At 39.7% G+C, this 18953-nt stretch overlaps 1 protein-coding gene across 1 annotated transcript in view; it reads left to right on the top strand.

Annotated features, from left to right (window-relative positions):
• LOC146665929 (transmembrane protein 132C-like) overlaps nt 1-18953 on the top strand; it is a 189924-nt gene that overhangs the window by 160295 nt on the left and 10676 nt on the right. Inside the window, exons 6-8 of the mRNA XM_085413739.1 lie at nt 441-584; nt 11495-11703; nt 16447-16756. Of these exons, the coding sequence (XP_085269865.1) occupies nt 441-584; nt 11495-11703; nt 16447-16756 (663 nt within the window). The remainder of the gene's footprint in view (nt 1-440; nt 585-11494; nt 11704-16446; nt 16757-18953) is intronic.

Here is an 18953-nt window from a genome sequence, read left to right as displayed (position 1 = left end):
ATGAGTTAAAAAAAAAACCAGAAAAAAAATCATTCGTTATTGTCAAGGGAGAAATCAACTCAAGCAATGAAAATTATTTGGTGGCAGGTTGTAAAAGCATATATTAGCTGTATTTTAACATTGGAATCTACAGGGACTGATCCGCTTTCAGAGCCAGCCTCGAGTGGCCTTTCAAGAACATACATGTTTTTCACACTTTCATGTTTTACCTCTGGTGATTGCTCTTTGAATGTTATTGGTCATCTTGTAGAAAAGCTGTAGCCAAGTTTTTCATTGCTGCTTCATCATCAACTTTCAGCCCATCAGCTGCTTTATCTAGTAGAAAATCAGCCAATGGATTCTTAACTTGGGGTAAACCAGGATTGAGGCAGCAGCAAAAAAGTTTATAATAATAGTAATATTAAGAGTATGTGTGTGTTTCTTTCTTTTTCACCTGACAGGACACTGAAATTCTCAACACGGCTGTGCTCACTGGGCGTACTGTCGCTGTTCCGCTGAAGGTCGTCACTGTAGGGACGGATGGTGCGGTCTCTGATGTTACAGAGTCAGTGGAGTGCAAGTCAACGGATGAACAGGTTATCAAGGTTCGTGCAACATGAATTCTTTTTTTCCACTTTATCTCATCCTTAATGCTCAGCTTTCTAGTGGCATGCAGGTACGTTAACAGGAAGAATAACACTTCTGTTTGTGGGCTTCAAGAGTTTTTCGCACAGTGAAATCAAAATGAAGGTGCTCGTTTTCTTCTAGCAAAACATCAAAACATGTACCAAAATACATTAGTTTAATGGCAAGGGAAAAACAGAAAGCTGTTTGAAAAAGTCAGGTTTAAATCACAGAAACCCTAGAAGGGGGGGGGGGGGGGTATCCTTTTCTCGTGCTCCAATTCGCCACCATGAAGTGCAGCTTGGCAGCTTTTTTGTGTAATCTTGGTGAGAAACAGACAAAAAAAACACTGATTACATACTCTATACTCTGCTCTTGTTTTAAAGGAGGAATAATTAACAATCATCATGCTGAAAGAGAGTCTGTATCCATACCACTTATATATTACATAACACCATCAAACTGTCAAGGTGACAAACTGCTCACCATGTCTGAATATAGCAAGTTTTAAATCTCTGTAAGTTGATTTTCAATTAATCTGAAACCTTACTGAATTTTTGGGAAGTGCTGCAAAGGATTTATTGTTAACATAAAATAAGGAAATAATTGTGAGCTGTTTACCACCACAGCAGATTTATTATCCGTCTCTGCGGCGTTATGTGAAAGGAGAAGCAAGAAAAATATAACTGGGGAAAAATAAGAAAAATAAAAGTGTTTATTCTTGATTGTGAGTAGGCGTGATAAAAAAAGAACAGTGCTACAAGTGTGTTGTGTTTACTATACATGCATATCAGATAGAAGAAAAGAGGGAGATCTCTCAAAGGGTTTAATTATCAACTGAAGTAGTACCACATATTGTGACGCTGACCTCAGTAGTCTACTCCCCTGCCCGCTCGTCGGGTTTGAGAACAGTAAGCAGTACCCATCTTTTCTTCATACTATTTTCAAAGGCATCTCAAGATAAAACAGCTTTATTTTTCCCCACTTCACTGTTTCTTTGAGACTTTGAAGTTAAATCCTTCTTTTCTTTATGTTATATGTAGACAAAAAGGAGGACCCCAATGCAGACACAATCTAAGTTAAGCAAACAAAAGATGAGCTTTATTTCACTAAGCTGATACTTCAAAAATAAAGTCCAAATGGTGATAAGTAATCCAGATACAATACACAGGGTAAATGATCTAAAGTTGATTGCAGCAAAGTGATGAGCAAAAAAGGGAAGCAGAGGAAGGCACAACGTGCTATAAAAGGAGAGCACAGGTGAAACATGAGCAAAGGGCACTTCTCTGACAAAGATAAGTGGAAGAGCAAGGCAAAGGCAACTGATGAACACAATAAGGGCAGAGCAGATAATTACAAGGGACAAAGATAGGGAGTAAAACAACAAAAGAAGCCCAAGGAAATGTAGTTACCAAAAGAAACCCAAAGTGACAACAGTGACACAAACATAGGGTCATTAAAGACAGGAAACTGGTAAACACTGGGAAACATAAGAGAGTTATATACGTGTAGTGATCAAAAACACCCATGGTGAGCACTGAGGCCTTGATCCTGCTCTTACAAACTTCCAGTCAGGAAATCATGCAGGGACGAGTCCAGAATAAATGGGACAAGTGATCAAAATCATCCAAAATGTATACAATTTTATTATTTCAGAGAGTTTGCAATCAAATCAGACTATCATAATAAAAGACCACTAATGATCCATAATGTACCTTTAATGGTGCAGCTCGTCAGCAGTGTAGCAATCACATGATAACTCGCTTTCACCAACAGGAAACTTACAGGTGCTTTTTTTTTTTTTTTTTTTTTTTTTTTTAACCAAATCCACCCCAAAAAAATACGATCCCACAGGGGTGCTTATTACATGCACTAAGTGTACCCCTAAGAAATAATTGATACCACTGCAACCAAGTTATAATAGACACAGCAAATCAGTTTGCCATACACACCAATGCAAGGCCTGATTCCTGTGAGGCGTTAACCCCAACTCAGGGACTGCACATTGCCCGACTAACATTGCGCCTGGCCCAGTTAACATAAAAACAAACCCAAGTTTTAAAATACATCAAACTAGGAAGAAAAAAGTGGAGCGACACAACCAGATGTGCAGCCCGTCCTGCAAGACAAGACACGAAAAAGTGTAAGTAGCCTGTCAGTGCATAAATAAAACATTGTTTTCTGCCTAACATTATATTCAAATACAATACCTTCAACAGACTGCTGTGCTTACTGCACTACATGATTAATGCCATGTTAATCATGACTAAAAAAACAAAATGCAATAATCATATACATTTTTATGAACTTCAGCAAAAAAGTTACCTTTACAAAAAACATTCAGTCTATAGTTTGAATCTCTACTGAAGGGCAGTATGATCACAATATGCTTAAATAGCAACTAGATCTTCTAGTGGGAAGAAATTTTATACCAACTGACTTCTGCAGCTGTGGTACTTGAATGCAGTGAGCGCTTGCTTTACAGATGCTGCATGCATGATTAGGAGCTTGATTTTACCTGTGAAAATAGGACTGAAAACACCTGAGGTTTAAAATGGACCAATACCTTTGTCCATGTAGTGTAACTTCCAGCCTCAATCACAGCAAGTACTCTTCTTTACACTTCACATATAATAATACTGTGTTGAAGTTCACCCAGTCATCTGGCTTGCTCTCGACATTTATAGCGTGGTGTATTTAAGAGTGTTTCAATAGCAATCCAGACACAAACTGCCATTGAACCCATTTTAAAATGCTCATTGTTTCCAAATCCTGTGAGCCCCCTCATATAAGTCACAGCTTTAGAATGGGGAAAAAAAAGACAATAGATCCATCATTGCTGTACTGCACTGCAAGTTTTTATTTTCTGATGATTATTTTCTGATTTAAAGTGTTGCGCTACAGTTTCTCCTTGTATCCCAATAATGTAGAACACTTGACGGATCCAGTAAACCACTAAGCTTTAGCTCTTTAGGTTTTAGGAACTTTTAGAAATTTTGCAACCCCCAAAGCATAGTACTTCATAAATGTTAAATACAGTGCTCTCTCATGAGTCGGTTTTAGTCAGGTTAGTCAGACAGAATTATTTCAGTCAGTAACTCTCATGTGTACCCTGCTGTAACAGTAAGAAAACAGTTGTTTTTACTTTTCTTTTCATTATGATGTCACAGTGAAGTTAACCTATAAAATGTTATTAGATCCTATTAGTATGATGCAGTGTTTAGTGTGCTTGAATAGGTGGAAATAACAAAAAATGCTACCAAAGCAAACCAAGAATAAAAGCAAAAGAGCAAAAGTTTTTCTCCCTTAAAACACAGATGCAATCCTTGGCATGTTTTGTTTTCTGTCACGTTTGGATCTGTTCCATCATATTTTGTTCAATATCTAGTGTGTTTTATGTACTTTTGCAGTGCATGGTAGACATTTGTATGAGGTTTATCATAATTTTGCAAGTGAATTATTCGGTTAATGCCAAAAAAGTGCTGTGTAAGGTCACCGTGACCTTGGTCTTTTGCCACCAAGTTTAATCAGATCATTCTTGAGAACTTTGCAGTCTTTAAGTTCTGTTTAAGTATTATTTAAGAATACCACGTTTGCTAGAATTAGACAAACAGATGGATGGACAGATGGGCAATCTGAAAACATTATGTCTTAAGCATTGAGGCATAATAAAAGAGCAAAAAAAAGTGAGACTAAAAAATGCAGAAGTAGATAGATTTAGTTTACTCTCTGGATGGTTGCCTTTCATACTTTAAAATCACAAGAACAAAGAAATTATCCTTGTGTGAGTTAAGTGTAAGTTAAGACAAATAATTTGGAAACTTTAAATGAAAATGAATTGCATTCATACCGCTTTACATTTCCATTTAGCATACATCGAGGTGAAACCCTAAACTTTCCCTCATATCTAAGAATCCTCCTTTCAGAGTTCCAACCTGTTCTCATTACAGGAAGACGAAATATGTAGGAGGTGCAGTAATGCTGGAGAAGGCTGAGGGTGAGAGCGAAGGAGTGGGAGAGAAAGAGAAAAGGGAAATGAAAGGGAGGAGGAGGAGAAAACTGACAGACAGCAAGCTGTCACTTTTGTTCCTCAGAGAGAGGGCTTGGTTTGACATCATTCGAGAGTAAAGCTGCCAAGTTATATGCAAAGAAGTGGCGACAGATGACAGTCTTCTTGTGACTGGTTTGTTATAAAGAAGCAATTGTCAGTATTGAGGACATGTGCTGAAATTACCAGTTGTGCCAATCAAGCTTATATGGTATTTGAGAGTGGAAAAAAAATGAAATGCAAGTGATTACAAACAAAATTCAATGACAGACTGTTAAATACATTTGTTCGTCAAGGGGGAAATGTTTGATAAGGAGATTCTGGGGCTTTGGAGATAATGACAGATACTTCTGATGTTCATGCTGTATCAGTTCTTTATGTTGGAGATGTATTAGAGTAACTTTGGCAAATGACTGGTGGTGTACTTTATCCAGACACTTCATAATTTGTTTTGAGCAAGTGTTTTTCTCTCTGGCTAGATGAATTAGGTTTGTGTCATTTTGTAGCTCCATCTGTTAAGTTGGACCAAAGTCACATAAATTGTGCACATACTATGCTTCACACACAGGCATGCATTAAGAATAGAGCGGTTCTGAAACAAACACAAACACACACTGAAAAGAAACTGAAAGAAATTGAGTAATCCAAGCACTTAAATCTTTTTCAAAGCAGCCTAAATGATCAGATTTACTTACTATGTAAGAAAAAAGGTGAAATAGAGCAACTTTACTTCTACAGTGGATTTTTGTATCTGCTTATTTATTCTTATTTTTTCCCGGTTAGATTGTTTTGGCAATCAGATTCTAGAGTACTTTGCAATCTTTAAGTCATGTTTAAGTATTCTTTAAGAAATAACGTGTTTATTAGAGTTGCACAGACAGATGGATGGAGAGATAGGCAATATGAAAACATTATGTCTAATTTAGAGATGGACCGATCCGATATTACGTATCGGTATCGGTCCGATACTGACCTAAATTACTGGATCGGATATCGGAGAAAAATAAAAAATGTAATCCGATCCATTAAATATCACGAAAGCATCTCACAAAACTTGCAACACGCCGTAACTCGCCTCAGAACGTCGGAGCAGTATGCATCACGTGATAGAGCGGCTGTGGCATGCGGGACCTGTCAGTGGTCTGGATAGCATTTGGAGCTTCGCTAGCAACCCGGCATTTCATCTCCGACAAAGTTATCCCCGAGAGAAGTAAAGCAAGTGTGTAAGTCCATCTCTGAATGTTTGTAAAGCATTCCCACGTTAAGCTTAACGAGCGACTGTAATGTTCTTATTCCTCTATGAATAAAACATCAAGAATTGCTCCTGGTGCTAGCTTCAGCTAGCTGTTTATTATTCTTTCTACCACGATAACTTCTTCTTCTACTCTGTATATCTTATTGATTCCAGAGCGCCCCCTGTGGGTAGCTTCAACAATAGCAACTATCATTACATCCCCTATCCAAACAGGTTGGTGTTATAATAAGCACAATTCCAAAGAGAACTGTTACTCTGTAACATCTGAACATTCTTGTCTAACATTCAACATGTTATAAATTGTGCAACAAACTACATTCAGTAGTGTTCTCTTTTTTTTTTTATAACCAAAAGTTGTAGCACAAGTCAAACAAAATAAATCCAAATGTATACCTTACATCTTCCAGAATGAGCCAAATGAATCCCATACAGCCCTCGAGCACACTAGAACTCTTCACCTTTGACAACTTAAACAGTCAATAACACATTATAACTCAGTAGGTCTCAATTAAGTGTGAACAATTACTATTCTAAATGAATTATTATCCGTTATTTACTTGTGATTTATTATTATTATTTTTTAACAATTCTTTACCACAACAGTTCACACTTGTTCTATGAGCCTCTCTGTAGGTTTCTTAGGTCTGGTAGACCTTCTCAGTATCTCAGACATTGGGGAAGTTGAAGGAGGCTCACTGTGGTGCTCAACAGGGTTAGCACCTCGTTGTTCAGTTCCAGTCTCTGTGTCCTGATGTTTAACATCCTGTGTCTTTAACAGACTTCTCCGGTTTCTTCTTAACACTTGTCCATTCTCTGTCTGAACAGCAAACGATCTGGGCCCTACTTCGCTGAGAACTGTTGCTTTTTTGTCCCAGAAATCTGGACCTGCAATCCTCACAACATCTCTTTCCTGAAGAGGTTCCAGACGCCTTGCAGTTTTGTCATAGTTCATTTTCTGTCTGTGCTTGAGTTTCATCCTTTTGTCGGTCAGCTTGTTGTCATGTGCATTGTCATTTTCCTTGGAAATGTGTGGAAGTGTGGTGCGGAGCTTGCGATGCATGAGTAGCTCAGCAGGTGATGCCCCACACTCCAGGGATGAAGCTCTGTAGCTTAGCAGAGCCAGGTAAGGGTCGGTCTTACTGTCTCTTGCTTTTTTGAACAATCTCTTTACTATTTGGACTCCTTTTTCTGCCTGTCCATTCGCTTGGGGATACAAGGGACTAGAGGTGATATGTTGAAATCCATATTGTTTTGCAAAGTCACTAAATTCTCTACAGTCATATTGTGGACCATTGTCACTGATGACACACTGTGGAATTCCATGTCTGGCAAAAAAGCCCTTCATGTGTGTGATGACTGACTGTGCTGATGTACTGGAAAGCTGTGCCACTTCTGGATAATTAGAATAGTAGTCAATCACCAAAACATAGTCCTTGCCATCCAGATGAAATAAATCCGTGCCTACCTTTTGCCATGGTGCAGTGGGTAGGTCTGCTGCCAGCATTGGCTCTTTTGTTTGTTTGTAGTGATGTTTGAGACATGTTTCACATTTCTGTATCATCTCTTCAATATCCCTGTTGATGCCTGGCCAGTAAACTGCTTCTCTCGCTCTCCTTTTACATTTCTCCACTCCAAGATGTCCTTCATGGATACGCTGAAGCATGTCTTTCCGCATGGATTGCGGTATGACAATCTGGTTTTGTCTCAGCACCAGCCCATTAGCCATGCATAAATCAGCTCGCACAGAGTAGAACCCTGGACAGACTCCTTTTGACCACCCATTCTGTATAAGGTGGGATACTTTCTGCAGCACTGGATCTTTTGTCGTCTCCTGTACAATTTGCTGCAACATGACATCTGATGCTGGGAGTGAGGCAGTTACCATGTTTACATGTGTTTCAGCCTCCTCGGCTGTAGCGCTGACTAACCTGTCACCACTTGGTGCTGGCGCTCGGGATAAAGCATCCGCAAGTACGATATATTTCCCAGGCGTGTAGATCAGCTCAAAATCATAGCGCTGCAACACCATCATCATGCGCTGAATTCTGGGTGACATGTCGTTGAGGTTCTTTTTTCTGATCGAGATGAGAGGTTTGTGATCAGTCTCTGCTGTAAAGGTTGGTAATCCATATACATAGCTGTGAAATTTTCCACACCCAAACACTAAGCCCAAAGTCTCTTTTTCAATTTGAGCATAGCGTTGTTCAGTTTCTGTCATTGATCTGGACGCATATGCTACAGGTTGCCACTTGTCTTTGTTCCTTTGGAGCAGAACTGCTCCCAAGCCATCTTTTGAGGCATCTGTTGAAATTTTTGTTGGCTTTGATGGATCAAAGAATGTCAAGACTGGCTCTGTAGTTACAGTTTCCTTCAATTTTTTCCACTCTTTCTCATGCCGGGCCGTCCACTCGAACACTGTGTTGTGCTGTAGCAGCTCCCTTAGGCATGCTGTCTTGGAGGTAAGATTAGGAATGAACTTACCCAGAAAGTTGATCATCCCCATTGCTCGCAAGACACCTTTTTTGTCAGTGGGTGCTGGCATATCCAATATGGCTTGTACCTTTGACTGATCAGGTTCCACCCCTTCACTTGTAACCTTATCTCCCAGGAAGGTCATCTCTGAAACACCAAAGAGGCACTTGTCTCTATTCAGTTTAAGTCCATTCTTGTTAACTCTCCACAAAAGTTTCTCCAGCCTTTCATCATGTTGTTGCCTTGTATTTCAAATCAAATCACTTTTTATTGTCACATCACATGTGCAGGCACACTGGCACAGCACATGCGAGTGAAATTCTTGTGTGCGAGCCCCACAAGCAACAGAGATGTGCAAACACAACAACACAAACGAGCAAAATACAAGAATGGCCAACCTGAAACTAATAAATATATGTACAATATATAATAGTGTATGCATTTCTGGATGTGTATACTAAATATTTTCCTACGTGTGTGTGTGTGTGTGTGTGTGTGTGTGTGTGTGTGTGTGTGTGTGTGTATACACATTTTTACAAATTAAATAGTAAAAAAATAAAATAATAATAATAATAATAATAATAATAATAATAAAATATATAAAATATACAGAGTTGAATATGTGCAAAACAAGTGGCATTTATATACAGTGTGGAGTGCATAATGTTGAAGTTCCAGTAGTGAAGCTGAGGTGTCTATGACGTGTTCAGCAGTCTGATGGCCTGATGGAAAAAGCTGTCTCTCAGTCTGCTGGTACGGGACCGGATGCTGCAGAACCTCCTTCCTGATGGAAGCAGTCTGAACAGTTTATGGCTAGGGTGACTGGAGTCCTTGATGATCCTCCCCGCTTTCCTCAGGCACCGCTTCCTGTAGATGTCTTGGAGGGAGGGAAGCTCACCTCCAATTATCCGTTCCAATTTCCCCAGACTATGAGGTCATCTATGCGTTAGTTCTGTTTCTCTCAACAGTTTCTCTCGGAGCTTCTTCTCATTAGTTCCAAACACTATTTGATCTCGTATCATAGAGTCTCTGAGATCACCAAAATTGCAGGACTGAGCTTTGATCTTGAGGTCTGTGAGAAAATTATCAAATGACTCACCCTGATGCTGTAAGCGTGAGCGAAAGACGTATCTCTCGTATGTTTCATTTTTCTTTGACAGACAGTGCTCGTCAAATTTCTTCATGACTTCATCAAAGTTATCTTTGTCCTCGGGCTGAGCAAACACAAAAGTGTTGAAGACCTCTATTGCTTCTGTGCCGGCGATGGTGAGCAGCATGGCTATTTTCCTTTCATCTGCCCGTCGATCCACTCCGACAGCTGCAATATACAGTTTGAACTGCTGTTTGAAAGTCCTCCAACTTGCATCCACGTTTCCAGTCAGTTTCAACGGACTTGGCGGTTTTATTGCATCCATCTTGTTGCGTTGCTTCTTTTTCTTAACCCGACTCCTGGTACCATGTAATGTTCTTATTCCTCTATGAATAAAACATCAAGAATTGCTCCTGGTGCTAGCTTCAGCTAGCTGTTTATTATTCTTTCTACCACGATAACTTCTTCTTCTACTCTGTATATCTTATTGATTCCAGAGCGCCCCCTGTGGGTAGCTTCAACAATAGCAACTATCATTACAGCGACTGCCTCTCGCTCTCCGGCTGCTACTTCAATCGTGAAACTGCTAATGATCAGCTGATCGGCTTTTCTGTCGTGAGTCTCTCTTGTTTGTTTTTGGTCCACTTTGCGCCAGAAAGAGGAAACCAGCGGCTGAACAACAGCAGCACGTTTAAGCTTGATAAGCTGTTGTTAGAATTTATTTAATATTACTTTCTACACCAGGATCTTTTTCTACGTAGCTGACGGCTGGTAACTGTGCAGGGGCGGATCTAGCAAAGTTTAGCCAGGGGGGCCGATAGGGCATTAACTGGGAAAAGGGGGCACAAAGACATACTTTTCTTTCTTATTCTCATTTAAAATGTCGAGCTTTTAATAAATAATTATCTGACACCCAAAGTTTTAATTTGATGTAAAATGAATAGAAGTCAATTACTGTATATAGTGACTATTAAGTCTAATATATATATACCCTAGTAAGCTATAGTACATTTTCCTTTGGGAAGGTACCATCTGTGCAGTCTGCAATTTTGTTGAAGAAAGATGTTGAATCTATTTAATATTTCTTGAAAAATAATTGATTTCTGTGCATTTTTTTTTCACACTGCATCAAATTAAGGTTGATTACGTTGATTAAGCATCATGAGGTGGAGCGTGAGGGGTGGTTCCCTATTTTTTATTTATTTATTTTTGTTGTTGCTGGGAGTTGGAACCCTATTAGTTAGGTTGCTTAATATTTACGCTAAGTACTCTTTAAAATACCAGAATAGGGAGGATGGTGTAGGTCTAAGTTTATTAGATTGATCAGTATTGCTGAACTATGAAATATTTTTTTTGTATACAGGTATAACAGAATAGCTTTAGTGTAGTTGTTGTTTTAAACTTGAGTATGAACTTGCAGACTTGCAAAATGCAGCAAGATATTTTAAAAAACAGTTTTGTTGATTAAAAAACACTATATCGGATTCATATCGGTATCGGCAGATATCCAAATTTATGATATCGGTATCGGTATCGGACATAAAAAAGTGGTATCGTGCCATCTCTAGTCTAATTATGCTTTATTATTTATTCCTATTTTATTTTATTATTTTTTGTTGTTGTTTTTTGGCAGTGAGATTGTTCTTGAGTACTTTGCAATCTTTAAGTCATGTAAATTGTTTTGGCAATGGCAAACTCAATGTGCTTAACACAGAAGAACATAAAAACCTGTGTAGGTTTACAATGCCAAAGGCAGTGAAAACATGTGCTGAGTGTAGGCCTGTGTTAATAAAAAGGTTTCTAGTCTGTTTTTAATGTATGCACAGATGTAATTGATTTCAGGTCAGCAGGCAGCTTGTTCCGAAGAACAGGACAGCAATAACTGAAAGCACCTTCATCACGCTTAGATCTAATTATAGGAACCGTTTAAAGATCTGCCCTGATGACTTGAGAGATCTGACTGAACTGTAGATAGTGTGTTTGCATCTTATCTTCCTCTCACAGCAATTTTTCCTTTATTCTTTAGGTGTCAGAGCGCTGTGACTATGTGTATGTCAATGGAAAGGAGACAAGAGGAAAAAACAGGGTGATGCTTAACTTCACCTATAGTTTTCTGAATGCACAACTCGAGATGAGCGTATGGATGCCCCGCCTGCCCTTGCTAATTGATGTGGCTGACCCTGAGCTCAGTCAGATTAAGGGTTGGAAGGTCCCTGTTAGTATGGGCAATAGGAGGTAAGTCATGACTGTCTGTTGTGTCTATGTTGTTGCATGTTGTAATAAAAAAAAACACATCATCACTTTCATCACTTCAGAAACTGACTCCGATGGGCCGAGGGGGCTTTATCCCACATCTGTATATCACAAGAAAAGTTGGCAACTTAAAAAAATCACAAGAATCAAAAATCTAAATTTCTCTGTGTAGGTCATAAACCTGAGAAGTTCTTAACAATCCCTTTATGACAATCATATTTTTCATTTGGTTAAAAAAATAAAAAAATAAAAATGGAGACCACGTGAAATTGGCTCAGTAATGATGGTGCAGACATATGAAGCATAATGCAAGTGCAGCTGCATAATAAGTGTCTAATAATTCACTGGACTGGTCTACAGGGGGGGGAAAAGTACTTATACTGAATAAGGAATGACTAATAATTTTGAGCATTACAGAGCTTGAGCATATTCCTGAGGGTGTAAAGAGATATAGTGTACAATGATCTGTGCAGTGCAGCGTGAGTTGTACAAGATGATCCTAATAAAAATATTTAAATTAATGATCTTTCTGCTAATATGATTTCTGCTGATTAAAATAGAACTAACCCTTTTCAATATCAAAGATCAGTGAAGCACAGTGACTAATTTACATTTAATAATAGCTTTTATAATTATGATTTACTGTGATCATATTTATAGTGACTATGTTGAAGAAACAATAGAGCACTGTTGTGTTTATAAAGTGAACAAGATTTAGATTGTTCCCTGCGCCCCAGTGTTTACCATCTTTGTCTTTGAGCCAAGATATACATTCATGAATTATACTGTGGAATGAAAGCAGCGGTTACATGAGCTAGCAGATGACATACACGTCATGATTTGTTGCAGTGAGTAATGAGTGATAGAATCAGTCGTCACAGTTAGAGCCCCAGTTTGCTGTGAAACTCAATGTGCTTAACACAGAAGAACTTACCTTACCTATTCTGATGCTTTCAGAATAGGTAAGGTAAGTAAGTTTAAGATTATATGGATATCGGTATTGTCACCTTGGATGGAAGGGTCAGCCCAAATCAGTCTGTGTGGTTTGATATGATGTAGGTCATATGGCATGGCTTTCATAGGCACCAACTCAACCATCAGGACACTCATGGTGTTGGCCCAACTTCTTATGAAGACAGTTTTTTAAAATTTGTTCTTTTTTCAGTAATAGTGACGCCGCTTTCAAAATGGCCATGTTTACTATTTTTGAACTGGAAAACATGTTATGTAGTATGTAATGATGAAATATGTCAAAATAATGTCATTCATTATTGCAACAGGGGTAGTTATGGTGTATATATCATGTGTACAAACACTTTTTAATTTATATTTATGTTTTTTTTTGTTTGTTTTTTTTGTTTTGTTTTTTGCCTGTCCCATTTGGTTCTTTAGCCGTCAGAATTGTTGTCTGAAGACCAACAAGGATACCCAATGGATTTATTTTGCCAAATGGATCATCGTGGCATTGCCGTATTGGTCCATTTGATCGACCTTTGTTTTTATTATTTATTTTATTTTCAGTTGTTACAGACGGGACAGACATGAGTGAGGGATAGGAAAGGGAGAAAGAAAGAGGAAAAGAAAAACAGAAGGGGAGAGGGACAGTGAGAAAGGGGGAAAAAATAATAATAAAATCTCCTGGATCACCTGTTGAGAGAGAGAAAGAATAGAAAACAAGCAAAAAAGAACCCAAAGCAACATACTAAACACAACATCATCGCATTAATCTAGCTAAGTGTAAACAGCAGTAAATACTAAATATTCAATGTTGTTGTGCAGCACGCAGGACTGACAGCGCACAATGTGCTTTGAAGTAGTAGCCAAGAAAGGTGTAATTTAAGTCTACGAACAGTGAACACCCGTGTGCATACCTGTGTGGATCAGCGCGCTTGTATTCAAATGGTTTCCACATGTAATGGTCTGCAAGAGGATGTAGAGAGCCATAGCCCTGTCCCCCAGGGCATGAAGCAGGCATGGAGGAGATCCAGGCCCCAGACATCCAGAGGCCCCAGAGTGCGAGAGCCCAAGGAGGACCACCGGAGGGGCATCCGTGCCACCCTCATGGGAAGGGCTGAGGATCCCCAGACAAGGCGTCACCCAGTAGCCACCGAGCAGAAGCTAGAGGGGGCTGCACCGGCGTGCCCGCCGGCTCTGCTGGCAGCCAGCTGTGCCAGAGTGAACCAAGCTGCAGGCCCAGAGGCCTGAGGGCCACCCGCACCCCGGAGGAGGCCTGACCGAGCAACAGGCGCCAGGCCCCGCCAAGTAGCCACCGGGAGTGAGCTGATACATACCTGAGCACCCAGCCCCGGACACCAAGAACCACCAATGCACCGACCCCTGAGGGCATCAGTCACCGGCAGGGAGTGTGGTGAGGGGAGATAGGCCTTGGAGGGCTATATTTATGTTTTCAATTAAAGAAAGCACTGTAAATGCTAACTAAGGAGTCTTAGAGATTATTTCAACTCAGAAATACCTCACATTTCCTCACGTTAGCGTACCACCCACAGGGTGGCACTCTAACACAAATGCCCCCTGCTACCTAAGCAAGATCACATCAATCATTTCTTTCAAGCGCATCACTGTGTGAAGAACGTGTGTTATGTGTACTTTAACAGGGGTGGCACTGGTTTATTAATGCTTTCATGGGTCAGTGTGCTTATGCGTACATTGACAAAAGTGCTATGGCTGACCTCTCACTTCCTGCAACAAACATGTCCTGACCACCTGTTTCTGATGCCAGCAAATAGTGTCACCTTGGTTTAAAGTGCCGTCCTTTTGCTGATGTGGAATAAGAACCTGGGAGGGGATGGGGAAGGCAGGTTATAACTAAGCCAAGCCATTGGGCCACATCATGTTAACCTGTCAGCCCGTTTTCCTGCCAGACCGGCCATACCTCATTAAACCTAATGGGAACTGTCACTGTCACTCCACCCCCGGCCACCTGACCGGTAAAAAGAGGCAGGCAGAGCTTGAAAGAATAAGACAATATGAGGTGAGAGCAAGGAGAAGAGGGAGAGAAAAGCAGAGGAAGAAAGTTGGAAAAATAGATTACAAGGAAGTCCAATAACAAGTTTATGTTGAGAATATAGAATGAGGCAGACACACAGTGTGAGAGCGATGATGATGGCATAGCACAGGACGAAAAAAGAGAGAAGAAAAACTGATTTATAGGCGAGTGATATATACTAATGGAATATAAAGTGGAGATGGATGAGAATAATGTGTGTGTCTTGTGCCTTAACAGGAATAGTAAGACATACCAATAAGAAAATACAGCACAGACAGGCCAGTGGGATATTTACAGTATTTTAGAAATGTACATTTTTATTATTACAACAGCATTTCCAGTTGGTGTGTAAAAAAAAATCCTTTGCAAATGATTTAAACACTGCAATTAATTCAGAAAACAGAAGACAACAAGTAGCACAAAGGCACAAAGTTCAAATAGGGGCATGTTTACCACTGTGTTGCATTGCATTTTTTAAAATACTGTAAGCATTTGGGTCCATTTTTGTTTCATATGTGATAAAAATTCAAGAGAGCTCATATTTCTCATTCTACTTATTATAAATGGGTGACAGGTATAGACAGCAGGCAAGTTTAATATCCAAACACTTTTAATTAAGGTTGGTGTAATAACAGCAGAATGTGATTTGCCATTGACCTGCTTAAATTAGCAAGGCCTTTACTGAAAAAAGATCCTCTGAATGACAGGAAATGTTGCTCCAAATGTGCAGGTTACTCATGGCATGTGAACTGATGCATGCTGGTACCATAAGGGATGCTTGACTTGTGTGTTGATAACAGGTAAGCGGTCCCTCTTGTCTTTAGCCCTGAATGGGGAAAAAAGAATTTCAGGAAATGAAAATCTTTGATCCAAAAAATTGGCCGTTAGCAAACTAGGCAAGGAGGAGCTTCAGCTCTCTGCTAAACCTTTTTTCTTTAAGACTCAACCTCTTTTATAGGCCAAACAATACTGATTAAGGCAATTATTTGTGAGGTCTGGCAAGTATTGCAAATACTTGTCACTCTGAACATTTCTGGTTTTGTATTTTACTGCCATCTTGGGTCTGGGCTAGGTGTGCACCTATTAGCACGCAAATAAAAACGGATTTCTGTAGTTGCTACCATTAAAGGATTATTTCTCCTTCATTCTTTTCCACCATGTTCAGATTTATCTGTGGGGGGTTGGTTGGCTTCTTTTTTTAGATAAATAAAAATAAAGGGCTGTATAAGCTCCACTTAAATAGGAGCAAGAGTGTAGAACAAATGCTTTACAAATATCCAGCTGTGAGTTTAAAAACATTGATTTTTTTTAGGAAACATTTTCTGAGATGCCAAAATTGCAGAGTGTTTTCTGTGAGCCAAATAAATAGCAGGTACACAGAAAAATATCAGTTGCTCTTTTAAAGAAAATGAGAACGCAAGCCGGGTGGCAGTTTCTCTCTGCAAGCTGTTTTTAAGGGATTTTTGAAAATAATGGGAGGCTATTACTTTTGGAAAGTCAGGCGAACTTGCAGCAAAGCACACAGCAGATGATTTGACAGCAGTAAATACTTTACATCAGAGAGTTTCTACTTCATGGACACTAATGGTGACACAGAGTCCACAGAGAGCTCTCAGCGCTTTTTACCTCAAACACAGTCTGACATGGGTTTATGATATCCCTGCTCTTCAGGCTTGCCAGCAGTTGATCAGTGTTTTCCTCTTTTCATTCTTCATTAGGTACGAGAGGGTCACAGATGATAAGGATGGTGTCAATCCAGTAGAGGGGAGGACAGAGACTGCTTGTGTTGCCCAGTACCAAAGCACCACTCTGCGCATCCTCACCCACTTTGTGGCTGACATCAGTGAAAGTAGAGGAGCCATGGAGGAAGATGTACTGGGCCAGCAGACCTTCCTGCTGGGCACCGACTGGCAGGTGGATGTGACACAGTTGGTGAAGGAGTCTCTGAGGGTGGAGGACCCAAAGGTTGCCCAGCTTCTGGATGACCAAGTCGTAATCGGGCTGAGCACTGGAAACACCAAACTACAGGTTGTATTTATGTATATTTTATCACAGTTTCTAAAGCAGAAGTTGTACTGCATGTCTCTGCAGTGTGGCTGTCAGGATTGTTTTGCCATGACTGATCAGTGGGGATTTACACGTTCATCTCATAGACCTAAATTGTAACTGTCACGGAAGCTGCAGTAACTAATGCTTGAATCAGCCATCGCAATACAGTCTTTGTTGTTACTAAGGAAACATGCAGCTTTACTCGATTAAATGACCTGACTGGCTTGGTTGTTTTGGCAGCCAAACAAAAGGTCACAAGTGAGCACAATATCAGACGTATTTGAACTGATAAACTGACATAGACGCAGCAGTAAAGTAACCTGGCAAGTGGATTAGGAAAATTACAATGAGAAGTCTAAAAGCAATAAAGCAAATCCATTCATCTAGACTCTTTTAATGCAAAGTATTTTGATTAGGTTGACATTGAAGTATTAGAAATGTATGAATTAAGCAAAGCACAAGCACGATGGACCAAAACAACTGAATAGAAAAAGTCGGACCACTGTTGACTCTGGTCTTATCCGTCTTATTGTCACAGTCAATATTACCCAACAGGGTTTCAAGTTTTTTCAAGCTGAAAAGCTCCAAACTGTGCTCAGCCGCTTTGCTTTGTCAATGCGGAGCAGAATGTGGCTTTCTAGTTTGTTTATAAATGCAGGGACAGGACACACATAGAAAGCATAACTTTAATTCTCCACTAAAGATACCATTAGTCTACTACATTTTTTAAAAAGTTAATGGTCATCTGCTCCAATATTAATGTTCAAAATGTTATTTGAACTTGTAAGCCACAGATAAATAATCATCATATTATCACATTTAAGAGGCTAAGTTATCCAATTTGGGGTCATGATAGATATAAAGATAGATATCAATCAGATAGATGGATAGAAAGTAAGAGAGACAGACATAAAAGGTTAACAATAAGCTGATGAACATATGGTGAAGCAGTTATGGACTGAAAGAGTCTGTGCAGAGTATGGTAGAATGTTTTTTTAGTCTAAACGGAGTAAGATATAAAAACAACTATATTGATTGCAGCATGGAACAAACACTTAAGCCTATCATGAGTTGACAAAGAAACATGCCTTCATGGCACGTCTTGTAAAAGCTTGCACCTGTGCAGCCTCTCATTCTGTGACCCTTTCACCGTGTATCTCAGAATACTATTTATCCAATAATCCAATAAGGCGTTTCTCAGTATAGCACATGTTCTCACACACTAAATGAACATCAGTTGTTGAAGCAGTCGAATGGCGTTGTGAAACCTTCCATTTTCTTTTTAAATTCAAGGATATGTTCAATCAGCTATACTACAGTATTACTCTAAATCCACATGGGTTACTATTGTGCCACCACAACAGATCCGACCTTATTTATTTCACTTGTTAGTATCATGGCTGCTAGTAGTATGTGAATGTGTGAGACAAGAACAAGTGCTTCTTTCACCGCTGGTCACAGGAAACTTTAAATTACAGATAAAGCGATATACAGTGGGGCAAAAAAGTATTTAGTCAGCCACCGATTGTGCAAGTTCCCCCACCTAAAATGATGACAGAGGTCAGTAATTTGCACCAGAGGTACACTTCAACTGTGAGAGACAGAATGTGAAAAAAAAAATCCATGAATCCACATGGTAGGATTTGTAAAGAATTTATTCGTAAATCAGGGTGGAAAATAAGTATTTGGTCAATAACAAAAATACAACTCAATACTTTGTAACATAACCTTTGTTGGCAATAACAGAGGTCAAACGTTTACTATAGGTCTTTACCAGGTTTGCACACACAGTAGCTGGTATTTTGGCCCATTCCTCCATGCAGATCTTCTCGAGAGCAGTGATGTTTTGGGGCTGTCGCCGAGCAACACGGACTTTCAACTCCCGCCACAGATTTTCTATGGGGTTGAGGTCTGGAGACTGGCTAGGCCACTCCAGGACTTTCAAATGCTTCTTACGGAGCCACTCCTTTGTTGCCCGGGCGGTGTGTTTTGGATCATTGTCATGTTGGAAGACCCAGCCTCGTTTCATCTTCAAAGTTCTCACTGATGGAAGGAGGTTTTGGCTCAAAATCTCACGATACATGGCCCCATTCATTCTGTCCTTAACACGGATCAGTCGTCCTGTCCCCTTGGCAGAAAAACAGCCCCATAGCATGATGTTTCCACCCCCATGCTT

Source organism: Rhamphochromis longiceps, linkage group LG7, assembly GCF_057381845.1.
Source record: "Rhamphochromis longiceps isolate RC_006_pf linkage group LG7, R_longiceps_female_GT1.1, whole genome shotgun sequence".
In the NCBI taxonomy this organism is placed as follows: Eukaryota; Metazoa; Chordata; class Actinopteri; order Cichliformes; family Cichlidae; genus Rhamphochromis; species Rhamphochromis longiceps.
This window is presented reverse-complemented; position numbering and strand designations above follow the sequence as displayed.